Source organism: Rutilus rutilus (assembly GCF_951802725.1).
Source record: "Rutilus rutilus genome assembly, chromosome: 6".
Classification (NCBI taxonomy): domain Eukaryota; kingdom Metazoa; phylum Chordata; class Actinopteri; order Cypriniformes; family Leuciscidae; genus Rutilus; species Rutilus rutilus.
The window spans coordinates 35,545,255-35,561,732 of NC_140214.1; the positions used below are offsets into that span (position 1 = coordinate 35,545,255).

General features: G+C 38.4%; 1 protein-coding gene across 1 annotated transcript in view; it reads right to left on the bottom strand.

Moving 5' to 3' along the window:
* Positions 1–161: 161 nt before the first annotated feature.
* mep1bb (meprin A subunit beta b) overlaps positions 162–16,478 on the bottom strand; it is a 28,700-nt gene continuing 12,383 nt past the window's right edge. The window contains exons 11-14 of the mRNA XM_084411387.1: positions 14,319–14,786; positions 11,122–11,301; positions 7,679–7,910; positions 162–1,796 (exon numbers count right to left, since the gene is read on the bottom strand). Of these exons, the coding sequence (XP_084267513.1) occupies positions 1,574–1,796; positions 7,679–7,910; positions 11,122–11,301; positions 14,319–14,786 (1,103 nt within the window). The 3' untranslated portion in view covers positions 162–1,573. The remainder of the gene's footprint in view (positions 1,797–7,678; positions 7,911–11,121; positions 11,302–14,318; positions 14,787–16,478) is intronic.

The following is a 16,478-nucleotide window of genomic DNA, read 5'->3' on the forward strand; positions in this document are numbered from 1 at the left end:
CATTAAAAACTAACAGGTTTTCCCCTTTACTCAATGACACATAAAATAATAATTTATAACATAATTTAACATTTACTCTTTTAATTCCAAGCATGCTGAAATCCACTGCCAAATTTTTAACAAAAAATGTTTGTTAAAATAATACAATAATATTAGCAATACATTTTTTTCATTTATTTTTTATTAATATTTTTTGCCAATATGAATAAGACATTCTTAGGCTGAACATGGATGATGGATTGTAACACTTTCAATTAATCAACTAGCTGATGATTCGTGTCTCTTTCTGAGAGACGATGGTGATGACTTTATTTTAAGGTGACGTAGTTACACGTTACTACATGTACTTACTATGGTAATAACAGTAAATTGTGCATAATTACAGTACAAGTAACTAATCCCAAACCAAACCCTAACCGTAACTCTTTAGTAAGTACATGGAGTTAATATTACTCAGTACTTATTTGAGTAAGTACAGTGTATCAACTTAAAATAAAGTGTAACCAAAACTTCTCTCAATGGAGCAGATGTGAAACATCTTCAACTTTAGTTGTTCTCTTTTATTTGGAAAACTAAAATTAAACCTCAAAGAAAAACTCTGACAGGAAGAATTAATACGGTCTTACTGTCAATCAACCAGGTTTCTTGGACTTCGAAATGTGTTTCTAATAGTGACTTACCCTGGTTCTTTATCAGATGGTTTATTATAAGTGTGTTCATGCATGTTATGACATTCAGACAGTGAACAAATGCTTTTTGGGGCCAATGAACAAACCACGTCTTGTCCTATTAATTACATCAACTCATCAATTATAAAAGCATTTTTCATGAATCATTCTCAGAGCATTATTGTGTAAGACACACATTAAGGCCCGTTCACACCAAGGACGACAACTATACTGATAATGATGTAGTTCTAAAAGCAGCCTGAATCATAACACTGTTTGTTCGTTGGCCAGAGGAGAGCTGAGCGACCGAGTCTGGTTTCTCCCAAGGTTTTTTCCTCCACTCTGTCACTGATGGAGTTTTGGTTCCTTGCCACTGTCGCCTCTGGCTTGCTTAGTTGAGGAAACTCAATTATTGATCTGACTGCACTGACACGGCTGTATGAGAACTGAACTGAGCTGGACGATGGACATAATTTTTCCAGAACTGCTTTATAGATGAAATGAACTAATTTAATAATTGATGATCTTTACTGTGGAACTGAATCAACACTGAACTAATTTTATCTGAACAACAGCCGAAATGCATCGTTCTCATGTTATCTCTGTAAAGCTGCATTGAAAAAATCTGTATTGAAAAAAAAATGTCTTGACTTAAAAATCACTCTAAATATAAACGAGGATCAGAGTCCACACCACACCTATAACAGCATTTTCCTGCTGATGAACGATAAAAACATTGACAGCCATTCAGAATCCTTCGTGATTTAAAGAGCTTGAGCATTTAAAGCGGAAGGTGACAAAACTGCAGCGTACGCCGACATCGTGTGTGTGTGTGTTGTGGTCACAGTTATCTGTATAGTCTTCTGTGTTGGTGTGAATGGGCCTTTAGAGAACACATCAGATCCTCATGCTCTGAACGAGTGCATGTTTTTCATGGTGATTCCCTCTCCATTAAGCTGTGCTTTTCTCTTGGACTTCTTCACACAGACCACGCTGACTACCGTCACGATCAGCATGACGGCAAACACCACGACAGACGCCAGAACGGCGGTGATGATGTTGTTTTGGGCAGAGCTCTTAAACTGGCATCTGTCGCCGTAATGCCACCAGTCGTTACCCACCGCGCACCTGCAGGGAGACACAACACACACATGCTGCTCGTGACTACAAAAACATCTTTTAGACTAAACTAATCATGACATAAACACTCATCTCTTTTTCAATTATCCAGGTCATAATGCGTTTATAATGAGATTTAGGCAATTTTGCATTTAAACTTTACCTCATGTAAACACAATACTTTGATCAAATTGATGTGATTGAACTCATAATCGCAAATATGTGGCGTATGCTGATTTTAATCGCAAAAAAACACAATAAGCATGTAAATATTTAATTGCATCTATTCCGCTCTGACCAAAGTGCTTGACATTAACTTTTTTGCTCACCAGCCACTGTGGCTAGTGGTTTTCCATAGTTGCTACTAGCCAATTGTGACATTAATACCATGGGGGGGAAACTGCCATATAGATATTTTTAATATTATCTCATAATTTGGCAGCAGGTTTATTAAGCTACTGTCACTTTAAGACCTGACTCACGGATTCATTATACTGTTACACATGTGATTTCTTTCTCAACTGTTTAAGTTCACTTAAAACACAACTGAATGTGTTTATGTGAATACTCGCCATGTCCAATGTGTGTATTTGACTGTTTAAGCGCAATAAGCAACGAAAAATAATTAAATTTAGTACTGAGAGGCGGCTTTATGTTCTCACACTTTGGGTGCAGGAATGAGTCAATTAATGCACAATACGCGCAATCCCACACTGAAATTCCAGCGCTGTAACACCAACTATATCCATCCGGAGCAAATGAAACAAGTGAGTGAGTGAGGAGAGGCGGGATTGTGTGTAACTCGCTGTTGGAGAGATGAGAAAGTGCAGCTGGTATTGTGTATCTATCCTGTGGGAAATGAGTATTGAAAGCGTTCATGTATTTCAGTATAGTCTGAGGTATAGTCTAGTCCAGCTTTCCAAGCCAGTCCTGGAGACTGACTCCACTGCACATTTTATATGTCTCCCTAATCGGAAACACACGTATGAGATCCTGGGCTGCGTCCGAAATCGCATACTTCCCTGCTATATAGTAGGCAAAAAACAGTATGTGACAAAATAAGTATGTCTGAATTCATAGTACTCATAAAAGAGAAGGCAAAAAGTACCCGGATCACCCACTACTTCCAGCAAGATTCTGAAGTGTGCTTACGATGAGCACTTTACTATCCCATGAGGCCACAGGAGAGGATTAATGAACGGTAGTGAATCGTGAATTGTGGGTCGTGCGCAGGCTTCACTCTTCACACAGACGAGCGCTTCAATCTATCGGCTTTAAGCCTGGTTTATACTCGACGCGTCCGCACGAGCGCGAAGGTGCGCGCGGCAAAAATGACGTCATTGCGGTGTGGGCGGTCGTGCGCGTTGGGTTCGCAAGACCCAATTTCGCCTGGCGGTGTGCGCGACATTTTTTGTAACAATGCGCGCGGCGCCGCATCCGAAGATGAACGACTTCGAGCCGAATCTTGCCGAGCTCGAACTTCTCACCACACCGGCACCCAGTTTGCACGTCTAAATGAGTTGCTTACATTTAAAAAATGAGCATACAATAGCATAAAAAGTATTTTTAATGAACATAAAGATCCATGTTTAATAAAAATGTTCACAAAACTTAATGAAATGTTTAGTGAAATTAGAAAATATGTAAGAGATCGTTTATTTAGTTGTTTTATACACATTCTCATATCCATATATTTTGTTTTATTGTCACAAGTAATAATCTCAGGGTTTACTGGGTTTTACACGATTCTTTTTGTAGTGTGGTATTGGTGTTGTACTAAAATAAACATTGTCACGTGTGTATAGCTTTCTTCTTCTCACTGCTGATTCCTGATGGTTCAAGGACAATTACTCGAGTCGCCCCCTGTCGTTTCAAAGAATAGTACAACGGCGAGCGCGTCAAGTATAAACACCTCGTCCGTTTGCGGAGGTGCGCGCGCAGTCTGCGGAGACTCGCGCTGCGGAGCCAGGCGAAAGTATAAACAAGGCTTAATGCCGCTGCGGAGACTCTATTCTACGGTGGTCCAGTAGCAGAGGTGTGGACTCGAGTCATGTGACTTGGACTCGAGTCAGACTCGAGTCATGAATTTGATGACTTCAGACTCGACTCGACAAAATGTACAAAGACTTGCAACTCGACTTGGACTTTAACATCAATGACTCGTGACTTCACTTGGACTTGCGCCTTTTGACTCGAGAAGACTTGCTACTTCCCATGAAAACTGGGGGAAAAAATGTCCACATGGCCGCCGCTCTCAGTTTATCTGCATCTGTAAAAAAATGTGCACCACCTGTATGCATGCAGAGAGCGCGCGCGCTGCCTGCACGACATCCGATCACTGTAACGTTAGTCCCACGTTGTTTTGATTCGACAGCATCTAACGCCCGTTTCACATTCACACATACTCCGTTTGCAGTGCGTATGCGCCAGCGGGTGCGTATTTTTTTCCGTACCCATGTTAACAGGTTAGAGCTTCACTGCACGCGGTTGCAGTCCGTCGATCCGTTCCAGGTGCGGTGCGTATACAGCAGTGCCGCGATCGTTTCCGCACCGAGTCTATTTCTGCTGTGCTGCACATGTGCTGCACGCGCTGAATTAAAGTGACAGCGCATGTTTCGTGGTCAACATGAACACAGATTGACCTAAAAATGTAGTAATTTCACCATAAATGCGATTAATTAAATAAAATGTATTAATCTCACCATAAATGTATTTAATTAAATACTATTTTCACTTTAAGACCAGGGTAAAGCAAGGAAAACTACAATTTACCTCAACAAGGCGACATAATGAACAAATCTCATCTCATTCGTGGAGGTGGAAAAACATGTTCCTTGTGACATGCAAGATTTATTGTATTAATTTAAATATAAAATAAAAGGCATGATCGGCTGTTTTTTTATATAAGTAGCCTACATGCTTAAATATTTGACCACTTGCTTTAGGAACTTAATATAAGTAGAAGTAATGCATTGAATAATAGGCCTACGTTGTTTAAATTGTGTTTAAACGTGCATACGTCTATTAAAGAGTGTATATGTGTACAAAGAGAATCGCAATGCTGAGATGTAAGACCGGGGTAGCCTAAATCAAGGGAAAATACATATTTCAACAAGGCAACATAACTCATTCGTGGAGGTGGAAAAACAAGTTCTTTGTGACATGCGAGATTTATTGTATAAAGATTTAAATTATGCAAAAGAAAGAGTATGAGTCTGCTGTTTTTGTCAATTTTAAGTTTTAATTTAAAATGTAGGCTATGCGATTTTAATATAAGTTAAATATTTTACCACTTGTTTGAGCAACTTAATATATAATTATATAAGAGTAATGCATTAAATAATACGTTGTTTAAATTGTATTTAAACGTGAATACGTCTATTAAAGAGTGTATACGTGTGTATAAAGAGAATCGCAATGCTGACAAAACAATTTTTTAAAATAAAAGATGCTAATAACTTCTGGATTTGAAATACAAATAGTGAGTATGCATTTGTGGTACAGCCGCGGATCACGCACTGCAAACGCAGCATATGTGAAAGCACTATTGCGCGTGCTGGTCTTGCACCGCATACGCACTGCAAAACGCATTCCAATTATATTATCAGGTTGGTCCAGTTTTTCAGAAGTGATAATTTTGAGGAGTGAGGATTTTATTGATGACATGTTTAAAAAGGTTTAGGCTAAAACGACCCATGTCTATTTGAAAGTTAAACTGTTTTGCAATATGAGGTTAATACAATACAGGAGTCAGGACTGAAGCTGCATGCTGTGCATTGTTCTAGTGCAATATGCTGTTGAAATACAAGCATTTTTTGTGAAAATTAAATTTTCAGTTTTTTACTGTATTTGATTATAAATCAAAGTATAAAAAGAGGTTTAAATAAATACAAATCTTACAGACGTACATGATTTGTATAAATTGTATTTCTGTGGTAAGAGGACTTGAAATGACTCGAAACTAAAATGGTAGGACTTTGGACTCGACTTGAGACTTGTTGGCTTTGACTTTTGACTCGACTCGGGACTTGCCTCATCTTTGACTCGACTTGACTCGGGACTCGAGGGCAAAGACTTGAGACTTACTTGTGACTTGCATAACAATGACTTTGTCCCACCTCTGCCCAGTAGTGCACGACACACCGAAATTAAAAAAAGCAAACATAAGTTCACAACACAACGAAATTAAGCTGTGGTAGCGCGTCAAAGCATTCTAGAGTATAAATATGCAGCTATAATGCATTTAGGTGATTTTGAATTAATAAATGTCGATATACAATGGTTAGCTACATACTGTTAAAACTAATCGTGCTGTTGATATATTTTTTTAGACTGCTGACTCTATAGTACAGTGGCAAGGAAAACTAACTTTATCGCACTCAGAGAGCCCTATATTCCGTTGTGTTGTACATTTTCCGTTGTGGCTCATTTCCGTTGTGTTGTGGATTAATTTCGTTGTGTTGTGAACTTATGTATGCTTTTTAAATTTTGTTGTGCTGTGAACCTGTGTATGCTTTTTTAAATTTCGTTGTGTTGTGCACTACTGGGCCACCGTACTATTCTTTCCGGTGAAATCACAAAACAAAATGCACACAACATGTCCCTGCTTTCGATATACAATCATTAATGAACAATTCCTTAATGAGGAAAAACTCTCTGAAACGTCTACCAAAAGTTCCACCACCAGACATTAGTGAATATAAATACTGATTGCGTGTCTATATATTCATTCACTAACGTAAAGAATCTCGGGACTATAATGATATGTTGTGATATAGTAAATGTAAGAATGAAACTCACATTAACCATGAAATGTCGATACATTAAACAAAATCTACTTTTGAAATTGATTTCTGGATGTCGTAATGTTACTTTTTCTACATTTGTTTTTGTACATATCTAATATAGCATTGTATTAGCAACAACGCATCCCCCTGGGTTGAAAGGTTTAGATAAAGGGGTTTGAGTGATTAATAATCAGCATCTAACCTGACGAAAAGATATGTATTCAATGTTATCCACATTATATTTCATCTGCAACAGATTGGTGGACTTTTGTAAAAATACGTTTGGTCATTAACTTTAAAATGCATCATTATGCAAATTGCAAACACATGGGGAGAGTCTCCCATGACTGGCGGATCAACGTGCTGCTACATTTCTCTCCGAAACGGTAGGAAATTAAATTGAATGTGGAGGATTGTAACTTTGACAAGATGATTGACAGGGCAGTTTAAACGGTGACAGGATGTAACTAAGATGCAGAGCGGTCCGTTAAAGATGAAATTATGATAAAGTAGTTTGTCCAAAAGCTTGCCTACTCTTGTGCTACACACTCAAAAGAATGTACTTTTTCTTAAAAGCAGTACATACCTTTAGGGCATAGTATAAGTATATCAATTGAGACGCAGCGATATAAACTGTGCATTGGTAACAGAGAATCACTGCAACAGATGTGTGCACTGAGATCCATTTTGCAATCAACTGCAAATACTTAATAATAACATTTCAAATAATAGATTTATATTGTTATTTTTTTATTTTACTTAAGTTGCAGCGCTTCATGGGTTGTGTAGTTTAGTGTCTCATTTATCTTTTATTTTATTCAGACAATCAAATACTTTATAATTAAATACTTACATCGATAGTTTATAATAGCTTCATACTGTCATTTTTTATTTTAGTGTCTTTTTGTCTGATTTATTTAAACCTTTTTTTCATGTTTTGTTTTGAGAGCTGGTTGGTTTCATTCATGGCTTACACCCTTTAGTGTAGAATTTTTGGAAAACCCAATGGAATACTTCCAAGAACCAAAGTGGTTGGTCACGGCTCCACTAATCAATGTTAAAAAAACCTAAAAAAGTCCAGTGAACTGGCCTCTCATGTATTACCTGCACATCGCCTCTCCTGCGTCGTTCAGCACACACACGCCATCATTTTCACATTGTACTGACACACATGGGTCGTGAGGTGTAGTGGTGGTGGTGGTGGCAGATGTAGGGGAAGTCGCAGAAGTTGACGTGTTGTTGTCTGGATTTGTTGGACCGGGTGTTCCAGGAGTTGAGTTTGTTGGAGTCATGGTTGTGGAAGGGAAGGGCTGTGAAGCAACCAAATGAGAGATATCTACAAGAACACAAACAGATGGACAAACGTAAGCACACAAGTAACATAGCATCCAGTTGACTTCCATTGAGGTCTTACCCCATTGACTTCCACAGTAGGGAAAAAAAATACTATGGAAGTCAATAGGGTACATCAACTGTTTGGTTACCGACATTCTTCAAAAAAAAAATCTTCTTTTTTGTTTAGCAGAAGAAAGAAACTCATACAGGTTTGGAACAACTTGAGGGTGAGTAAATGATGACAGAATTTTCATTTTGAAGTGAACTATTAACCCATCCAAGTTAGTGCACACACATTAGGAGTAGTGAACACACACACACTGTGGGCAGCCATTATGCTATGGCGCCCAGGGAGCGATTGGGGATTAAGTGCCTTGCTCAAGGGTACATCAGTCATTTTCTGCCGGTATTGAGAATCGAACCTGCAACCTTCGGGTCACCAGTCTGACTCTAACCATCAGGCCACGACTGCCCTAAAAAACGTGACGTTGGATGTTACAATACTTTGTGGTGCTTTTTCACCTCTTGACAATCTGGAATATGGAATAGAGCAGTGTGAACATTCTGTTAAACATCTTCTTTTATGTTCCATGGAAGAAATACCTTCATACCCAGCAGGCAATGGACATTATAAGACGTTGCAAATTGGTTGAATATAGTTAATTAAGTTAGAGTATTAAGTAACCAAATCCCAACGTCTGCTGAAAGTCACAAGACTAACGTTCACACAACGTCAAATTATAGCATCATTAGACATTGATATTATGTTGTTTTTTAATTGTGATCGTAATCAAATTGTAATTAAAATCCAACATCTTTAAAATGTTTAATGCAAATGACATATTGGCGTTGCTATGATAATTTAAGAAGAAGGTCAGTGTTTGTTGTCAGTACTGCGTTAGCATGCGACAATTAGATGTCGCCAGGGTTTGGAAGATGTTGGATTTTCCTTATTACCACAACTTAAGACCAACAAAATATCAACGTGTAATGATGTTTTAATCTTACGTTGTGTGGACATCAACGTCATGACGTTTAGCAGACGTTGGGTCATTAACTTTCTCTGCTGATGTCTTAAAATAAATACTTTGGGTCAGGCTGACAGTGGATCTTGACATTTGTCTGACTGTGGTATTCAAGTTTCACAGTTTACTGATTGTTCATTTACAACAAAAACCTGGCTTGGTTAAAAAAAGAGTTTCATGTCATGCCAACAAATTCCATACTAACTATATTTAATCATCTTTTTTTAATGTTGGAATTGACAGCTAAGGTTGGGTTTGGGTTTGATAGATCTCTGGTGTTTATTCCAACCCAACGTTGGAATCTGATGCAAAGACAACAATAGGTTTTGATATCAAATCAATATAAACTTTCAATAAAAATGTCATGCCTTGCCAACAATGTTGCTTGACATGATACAAATGTTGGGTTTAGACGTCATCCCAGGTTTCATTTTCAACCCAAATTTGACGTCTGGCCAACGTTGGAGCTGCAACAGCCGTGCACAGTTTAGTTCCAACCCACATTAGTGATGTTCAGTTCTTGAACGAATCCTTCTTTTGAACTGGTTCATAGGAAGTAACCGGTTGAGCCGGTTCATTAATCAAACTAAATCGAACTTTAGTTCTGGGTTGATGACGCACAAGCCGAAGTAGCACGTCTGACTCAAAAAGAACCGAATGAGCCGATTCAACAAGCTGTCGAAGTTTGCCGAGGATTACCGAGGAGTCTGATGAGTGAGTTGGCGATACTATGCAAGCCTGAGGCACGTACCGGACATATGCTTATTATGACTACTGTTATTGTTATTGTTGCTGTTATTAAATAACTTTTTTTTAAACCTTCAAAAACCTTTCTGTCGAGAGATGTAAATACATTTTTCTATAGTTTATTATGCATTCAGATTATATTTTAAGTTGTTAAAGGGGTGGTATAATGCCCTTTTCACAAGATGTAAAATAAGTCTCTGATGTCCCCAGAGTGTGTATGTGAAGGTTTAGCTCAAAATACCCCACAGATATTTTTATATAGCATGTTAAAATTATAAATGTTTGAGGGTGAGCAAAAACGCACCGTTTTGTGTCTGTCCCTTTAAATGCAAATGAGCTGCTGCTCCCAACACAGGGGGCGGAGCTTCAACAGCTTGTGTCCTTTTACCCTCACACAGACATGCACTGGAAATTTCAAAAACGTTCAGCCTTTTATGTTCAAACCAGTGTCAGACAATGATGGAGAGACTCAAGAAGAAGTGACAACATGTAGAAGCAACAGGACATTTCTGAATGGAGTTGATGAATTTATGTAGCTTATGTGTAGTTATCTTCTAGTCATTGATTAGCAAATTCTGTCTTGATAATCTATAAATCGTGTTGAGGGTGCGGGGTTTATGTAAATTTTAGGGTTGGTGATGTCACTAACCCGGGAGGAATGTTGTGTAGTTTGTTGTAGTCCCAAAAAAATCTCCCTTTGCTTTGAAGTTTGAGCGTTGTAACTTTGCAGATGTTGTTTATGAGCAAACAGCAACATTACACACTAACTAAAGTTAGAAAAGTGAAATCATAATCAACCACCCCTTTAAGCGAAATCAAGGAGTTTAAAAGACTGGTTTAGTCTTTCTACTTTCTATGTACTGCATTTCTGTTTCCCCGTGTCTTGGTTTTCAATTATTTTCCTGTTGTTTTGGATTTCTCTGTTTGCCTGTACCTTGGACTTTGGACATTGTTTGGACTGTTGACCCTGTGCTTTTGACCTATTGCCTGTATGGATTTGGCTCCTCAACCCTGTCATAGCAGTTTCATGACAATTAGGGGTTCCCATCATGGGATTATTTTATGGATTTAGTTTTAATGAATGATTTAGTTTTGATTATTTTTTTTGTTTGATTTCATTGTTTGTATTAAACAGCTTGTAAACATACTTTATAACTAGAAAAAAAAACTTTAAACATGAAAGTAGACACAATCATTTACAACATTTCTCTTTATATGCAACCTTTTTGGCGTAAAGTGTTCTTTAAAATTGACTGAGTCTATATAGAACTCAATTGAACCTTTTATTTTAAGAGCGTAGGTTTAGATCGAAATGAGAGTAAGTAAACGAGATTTCATTCTATTCCTTTGTGCACTCAAAGTCTTTTTGAATACATTATCAGCTAATGAGAAATAAGTTCCTCTGAGTTGTGCAATGGCCCTGTGTTTCTCAGTGCTCACCTTCCATTGTAAGGAGGAAGATGGCATCTCCGCCCTTGATGAAGTCTCGGCTCAGGGCTCTGGCCTGGGTGAGGTAAACAGGGGTCCCGGCACCTGGACCACGGAAGTACTCTGTCCCGTCGTCTTCTGTTACTTTCATCCCAACTTTACGTGGATCATCCCAGAAGAAATGTTCAGTCCCTAAAGAGGAAATTTGAACAAAAGAGTGATGATTCTGGGTTTCTCCAAAGGATTCTGTCAAAATTAATCTGATAATCTACACCTTGGGATCAAGAGAGCTCCAAATTAAGACATCCAACCCCTTTTCAGTGACCAAATTGAACAGAGTAGGCCTAAAATGTTTTGAATTAACTTGTAGTTGAATTTTAAAATGGACTAAAACGTCTTTTTAGTTGTTATATAGGCCTAGTGTCTCAGTCCACATTATATTCACACTGCTTTTTTTGGAAGTCAAACAATTTTATATAATAATATTATATTAAGACACTAATATGTTACTATTTTAATACAACAGCATTGTAAAATAAATGTAAATACGAAATAATTATTTTATCGTAAGTATATTAATATTTTTTCTTCACATTACAGTAGTAAAATTACAATACTGTTATTTTTTTTCTTTACTTGCTAGAGTTAAAACTTCAGGCTTTTATTTTGCCACAAAACCGCATGGAGACCTTTAATGTCTGTGACAACAGGTCGTTACAAATCTAGTATGTGCAATGTAAAGTGACCTTGAGCTACAGAAAGGTGCTATATAAATAAAACAACAACTTCTTAGTAAAATGCTGTAATCATCTGTCTAGAAAAATGTTGGATATAATGCGAATGTGAAAATAATGCGTAACTGGTGCCCGTTGCTTTCCCAAATGCAAGTTAAACTCACAGCACATGCAGAGATGGAGTTCACTGTAAACTTAGCCACTCTGATAACACTGGATCACGAGCTGATCGCGTGAGCAAAGTGCACACTTCACTTTAACACATGCAGTGCAACAGACTTCAGTCATGTGTCAAAGAAAGTACACCCTCTTTAAATGTTATGGTTTTACGTATCAGCACATAATAAAAACACATTACATGTTACACCGTGTCAATTTATGTGACAAAAATAAAGCCAAAATGGAGAAGCCATGTGTGAAAAGCTAAATACACCACATGATTCAATAGCCTGCAGAACCACCTTTAGCAGCATTAACTTGAAGTAATCGTTTTCTGTATGACTTTATCAGTCTCTCACATCATTGTTGAGGAATTTTGTACCACATTTTTCTATGTTGATTCAGTTCATTGAGGTTTGTGGGCATCTGTTTATGCACAGCTCTGTTAAGGTCCCGCCACAGCATTTGAATCGGGTTGAGACCTGGACTCTGATTGGGCCAGTGCAACAACTTGATTAGTTTCTTTTCAGCCATTCTGTTGTAGATTTACTGGTGTGCTTGTAATCATTGTCCTGTTGCATGACCCAATTTCGGCCAAGCTTTAGCTGTCGGACAGATGGCCTCACATTTTGGTATATACAGAGGAGTTCATGGTCGACTCAATGAGTGCTCGTTGCCCAGGTCCTGTGGCTGCAAAACAAGCTCAAATCATCACACCTCCACCAGCGTGATGGAGAGTTGCTATGAGGTGTTTGTGCTGATATGCTGTGTTTGGTTTTTTACCCAAACGTGGAGCTTTGAGGCCAAACATCTCCCACTTTGATCTTGTCTGTCCAAAGAACATTGTTCCAGGAGTTTTGTGGTTTGTTCAGATGCAACTTCGCAAACCTAAGACGTACTGCCATGTTCTTTTTAGAGAGAAGATTATTTCTCCTGGCAACCCTTCCAAACTTGTCGAGTCTTTTTCTAATTGAACTATCATGAACTTTAACATTTAACATGTTTATGGAAGCCTGTAGATTCTGAGGTGTTGCTCTTGGGCTTTTTGCAGTTTCTTTGAGCATTGCATGGTCTGATCTTTAGGTGAATTTGCTGGGACGTCCACTCCTGGGAAGATTGTCTTAATCTTCCTCACTGTAGAATGATGGACTTCAAATTGTTTGGAAATTGCCTTTTTAATCCTTCCCAGTTTGATGGGCAGCAACAATTGTTTCTCTAAGATTATTGCTGATGTCTTTCTTCCGTGGCATTGTGTTAACACACACCTGAGGGCTCCAGACCAGCAAACTTCCAAAACCTCTGCTTTTATCACATTGGTGATCACATTTGTTGATGATCGATCAATCAATTCGCCATTTGATTAGCAGCGTCTGAATACTACTTACACTCATAATTCCTATGGAAGCAGTAAGGGTGTACTTAGTTTTTCACACATGGTTCTCCTAGTTTTTGTTAAATAAATAATGACACAGTGTAAGATGTCATGTGTTGTTATTCATCTGAGGTTGTATTTACCTAATTTTAAGACCTGCTAGGGCAACTGGATGAGCCCTCTGCACAGATTCCTATGACAGCTATGAACGTGTCATGTCGGGACCAGCTGGAATCTCATCGTGCTACTGGCTAAACGGCAACTCTACAGTACATGTATGTTTCATCCTGCCGGACAGACAACAAATTTTCCTTCCCACCTAATGCCTGTGTGACAAACCGTATGTTCATCTAGGCCAGAGCAGATCAGGTCTCCTACTGAGCCTGGTTTCTCCATTTCTTTTTCTCAGTTTCTGTCACCTGATGGAGTTTGGGTTCCTTGCCATTGTTGTTTTTGGCTTGCTTAGTTGGTGAGACTTAATATTCAGTGATATTATTGATTTGACTGACTCAATTGAGTTGAATTCACTATTGTCTTGCTAAAGCTGCTTTACAGTAGAATTTGAACTTCTCTCATATTTGATTAAGTTTGTATCATTAGCTTTTTTTTATTATTATTGTAAAGCTGCTTTGAAACAATTTCTATTGTATAAAGCGCTATAGATGACTTGACTTCACTTGATTAAATCTTTTGATTTGATAAGGGCACTAAGCCACAAGGCACTTTTGATTTTGGTTCAACTGAGCAAAACACAATATTTGAGATCTTTTATATTATTATGGGGAGTGTAAATATATTTGTCAGTTCATTATGACACTGTGGTGGGACACTGTGGTTAGATTAGTCTATGTAATTAATGGGAAACACTAAATTTGGCATGTAAACATTTCAGAAATCTAGCAGGACATGATGGGAATCATATACCCAAATCAACAACACCTCACCTTCCACTTTCATTGTGGGGTCTGTTGTTACACTCCTCTGGTTGGACATACGTTTGCGGATGTCTGCGTTCTGGTCCATCAGCATCATGGTCATCTGCTTCCAGCGAGCAGGCCAGACCAGACTGTCATCCACGGCATCGTCCCCTGACGTTAAATGAGCATAAGCTCCCAGCTCGCCTGGGTATCCAGCTGTGCCATTGGGATACAGGCCCATTTGGAAGGTGTAGCCATCCTTAGATCTGAAACGCGGGCTATAAATAGCATTGTCCATTGACGTGTTCTCCAGAATGCTTCTGAAGTCCTTGATCATCCATACATGTTCAGGGCAAGTCGTCTCTGATAGGTTGATGTCGTCTAGTGAGAGTCCGCCTGTGTTTCCACTCCCTTTAATTCCCTCAAACACCACACGGAACTTTTTGGAGACGTTCAGGCTCACGTGGTGGATTTGCCACAGGCCACCGGGAGGAGCTTTCAAATAAAAGACATAAAAGAGTCACTGTTAATGAATAAAGCAGCTGGTTGTGTTGTTAATTCAGTCAACCTAGTGTTCCAGTGGTTATTTAGTAACAGCTACCCTGTACAGTATGTTACTGCATAGCACTCCAAGAGCCCAACTATTATCCTTATACCTGCTAGTGGAAGGACAAATCCAATCTATCTGATTCACAACATTTTTTCTCCTAAATATATTTCTTAGTTAGTATCTGTTTTATAAAAGCAACAAGACACTTCTCTTGTGCTGTTCTTTCTGTTGAGAAGCTCCTGTGTATTCAGGACCAATGGACCCTTTTCACAGACACTGATGAAGCATTTCCACAGTTATTAAAAAAAGTTCTGTACAGTACATGCATTCGTTACACTATACTTTGTGTTATACTGGTTTAGCATTGAATTACAGAAAACTTGTTAATACTAATAATAACTGCTTCCTGTTAATAACTGCTTAACTTGTTAATACTAATAATAACTGCTTCACTGCTTCCTGGGTGTTTCTAATACAGCTGCAAACTTGATATATATCTATATTATGGCCAATGTAATCAATCTCGCGAAATTTTCCTCCTTTTTTGCAAAGTCATCCAGCTATAGTGGATTGTTTCTTAGTTTCCATTCACAACTATAGTTTGTGAAAACGGTGCATCAGCTGGTTAGATACCCATTTAAAAGTAGAGCTTTTTTTCTGATTAAAATAAATAAGGAAATCTCTTAAAGCGTGAAATTTACTTTGATTTTCCCATCTCCTGGTAATGACGCCACAACACACAAATTATTAGAGGTCATGGCCCGTGCCACAGTTAGATTAGGATTAAGGTTGGATGAGCGCTTCAGGGCAGGTCATTGTGATCACAGAAATGCACAAAACAACTCCATTAAGTCTTTTAAGTCCAAAGGCTTACACATTTAGAAAAATATTGATAAAATAATATTTGTTTGTTAAATTTCTTTAGAAAGTGTGAGCATTTCTATTAATTTCCCACGATATTATGCGATCTGGCAAGGTTTGAGCAATCTCTCCCATGTCACTATAATGTTATCCTTCCAGCCAGAGCAACAGAGGGAGCTCATGAGAAGAATACAGGAGTTATAACAAATCTCTGGTAATAGAGATTGGCATGGTAATGTATTTGGTCTTGGCGGAAAAGATCTGCTACGCTGCTGCTGCTGCAGAGCAAATACTGAGACTTACTACTGCCAATACATTCACAGACTATGCTGTGAGCAGGTAAGACATGCTGCTGCTGCTGCACATATAACATACATGAATTAAACGCTCATTTATGCAACAGCAACCAATCAGCTGTGCCATGTAGATAATGGGATCGCTACCAAATGAGTCAAAGACTTATCAGCCTGCCCCATCTAGAGTTTAATGCCAGAAATGGGAGCTCCAGCGCAAGTTCTACCGGGAAGTAACGTCATTCATTAACCACAGATCTAGCCAATCATCACTCAACATATGGAGGATATAAGTCCGGTTATAACCCACTACTACGTTCGCAGATACTGACGCCGGCATATTTTAGGTATATTTTTTCCTCATATGGTGATCACAATCCCCATCGGTTCACAATCGGAAGTTATTTCCAACACTTGCTGGGGGCTGAAAGTGAGTTTTGAGCTGAATTTTTTTTTAAATTTCTTAAATGCTAAGGGTTAGCC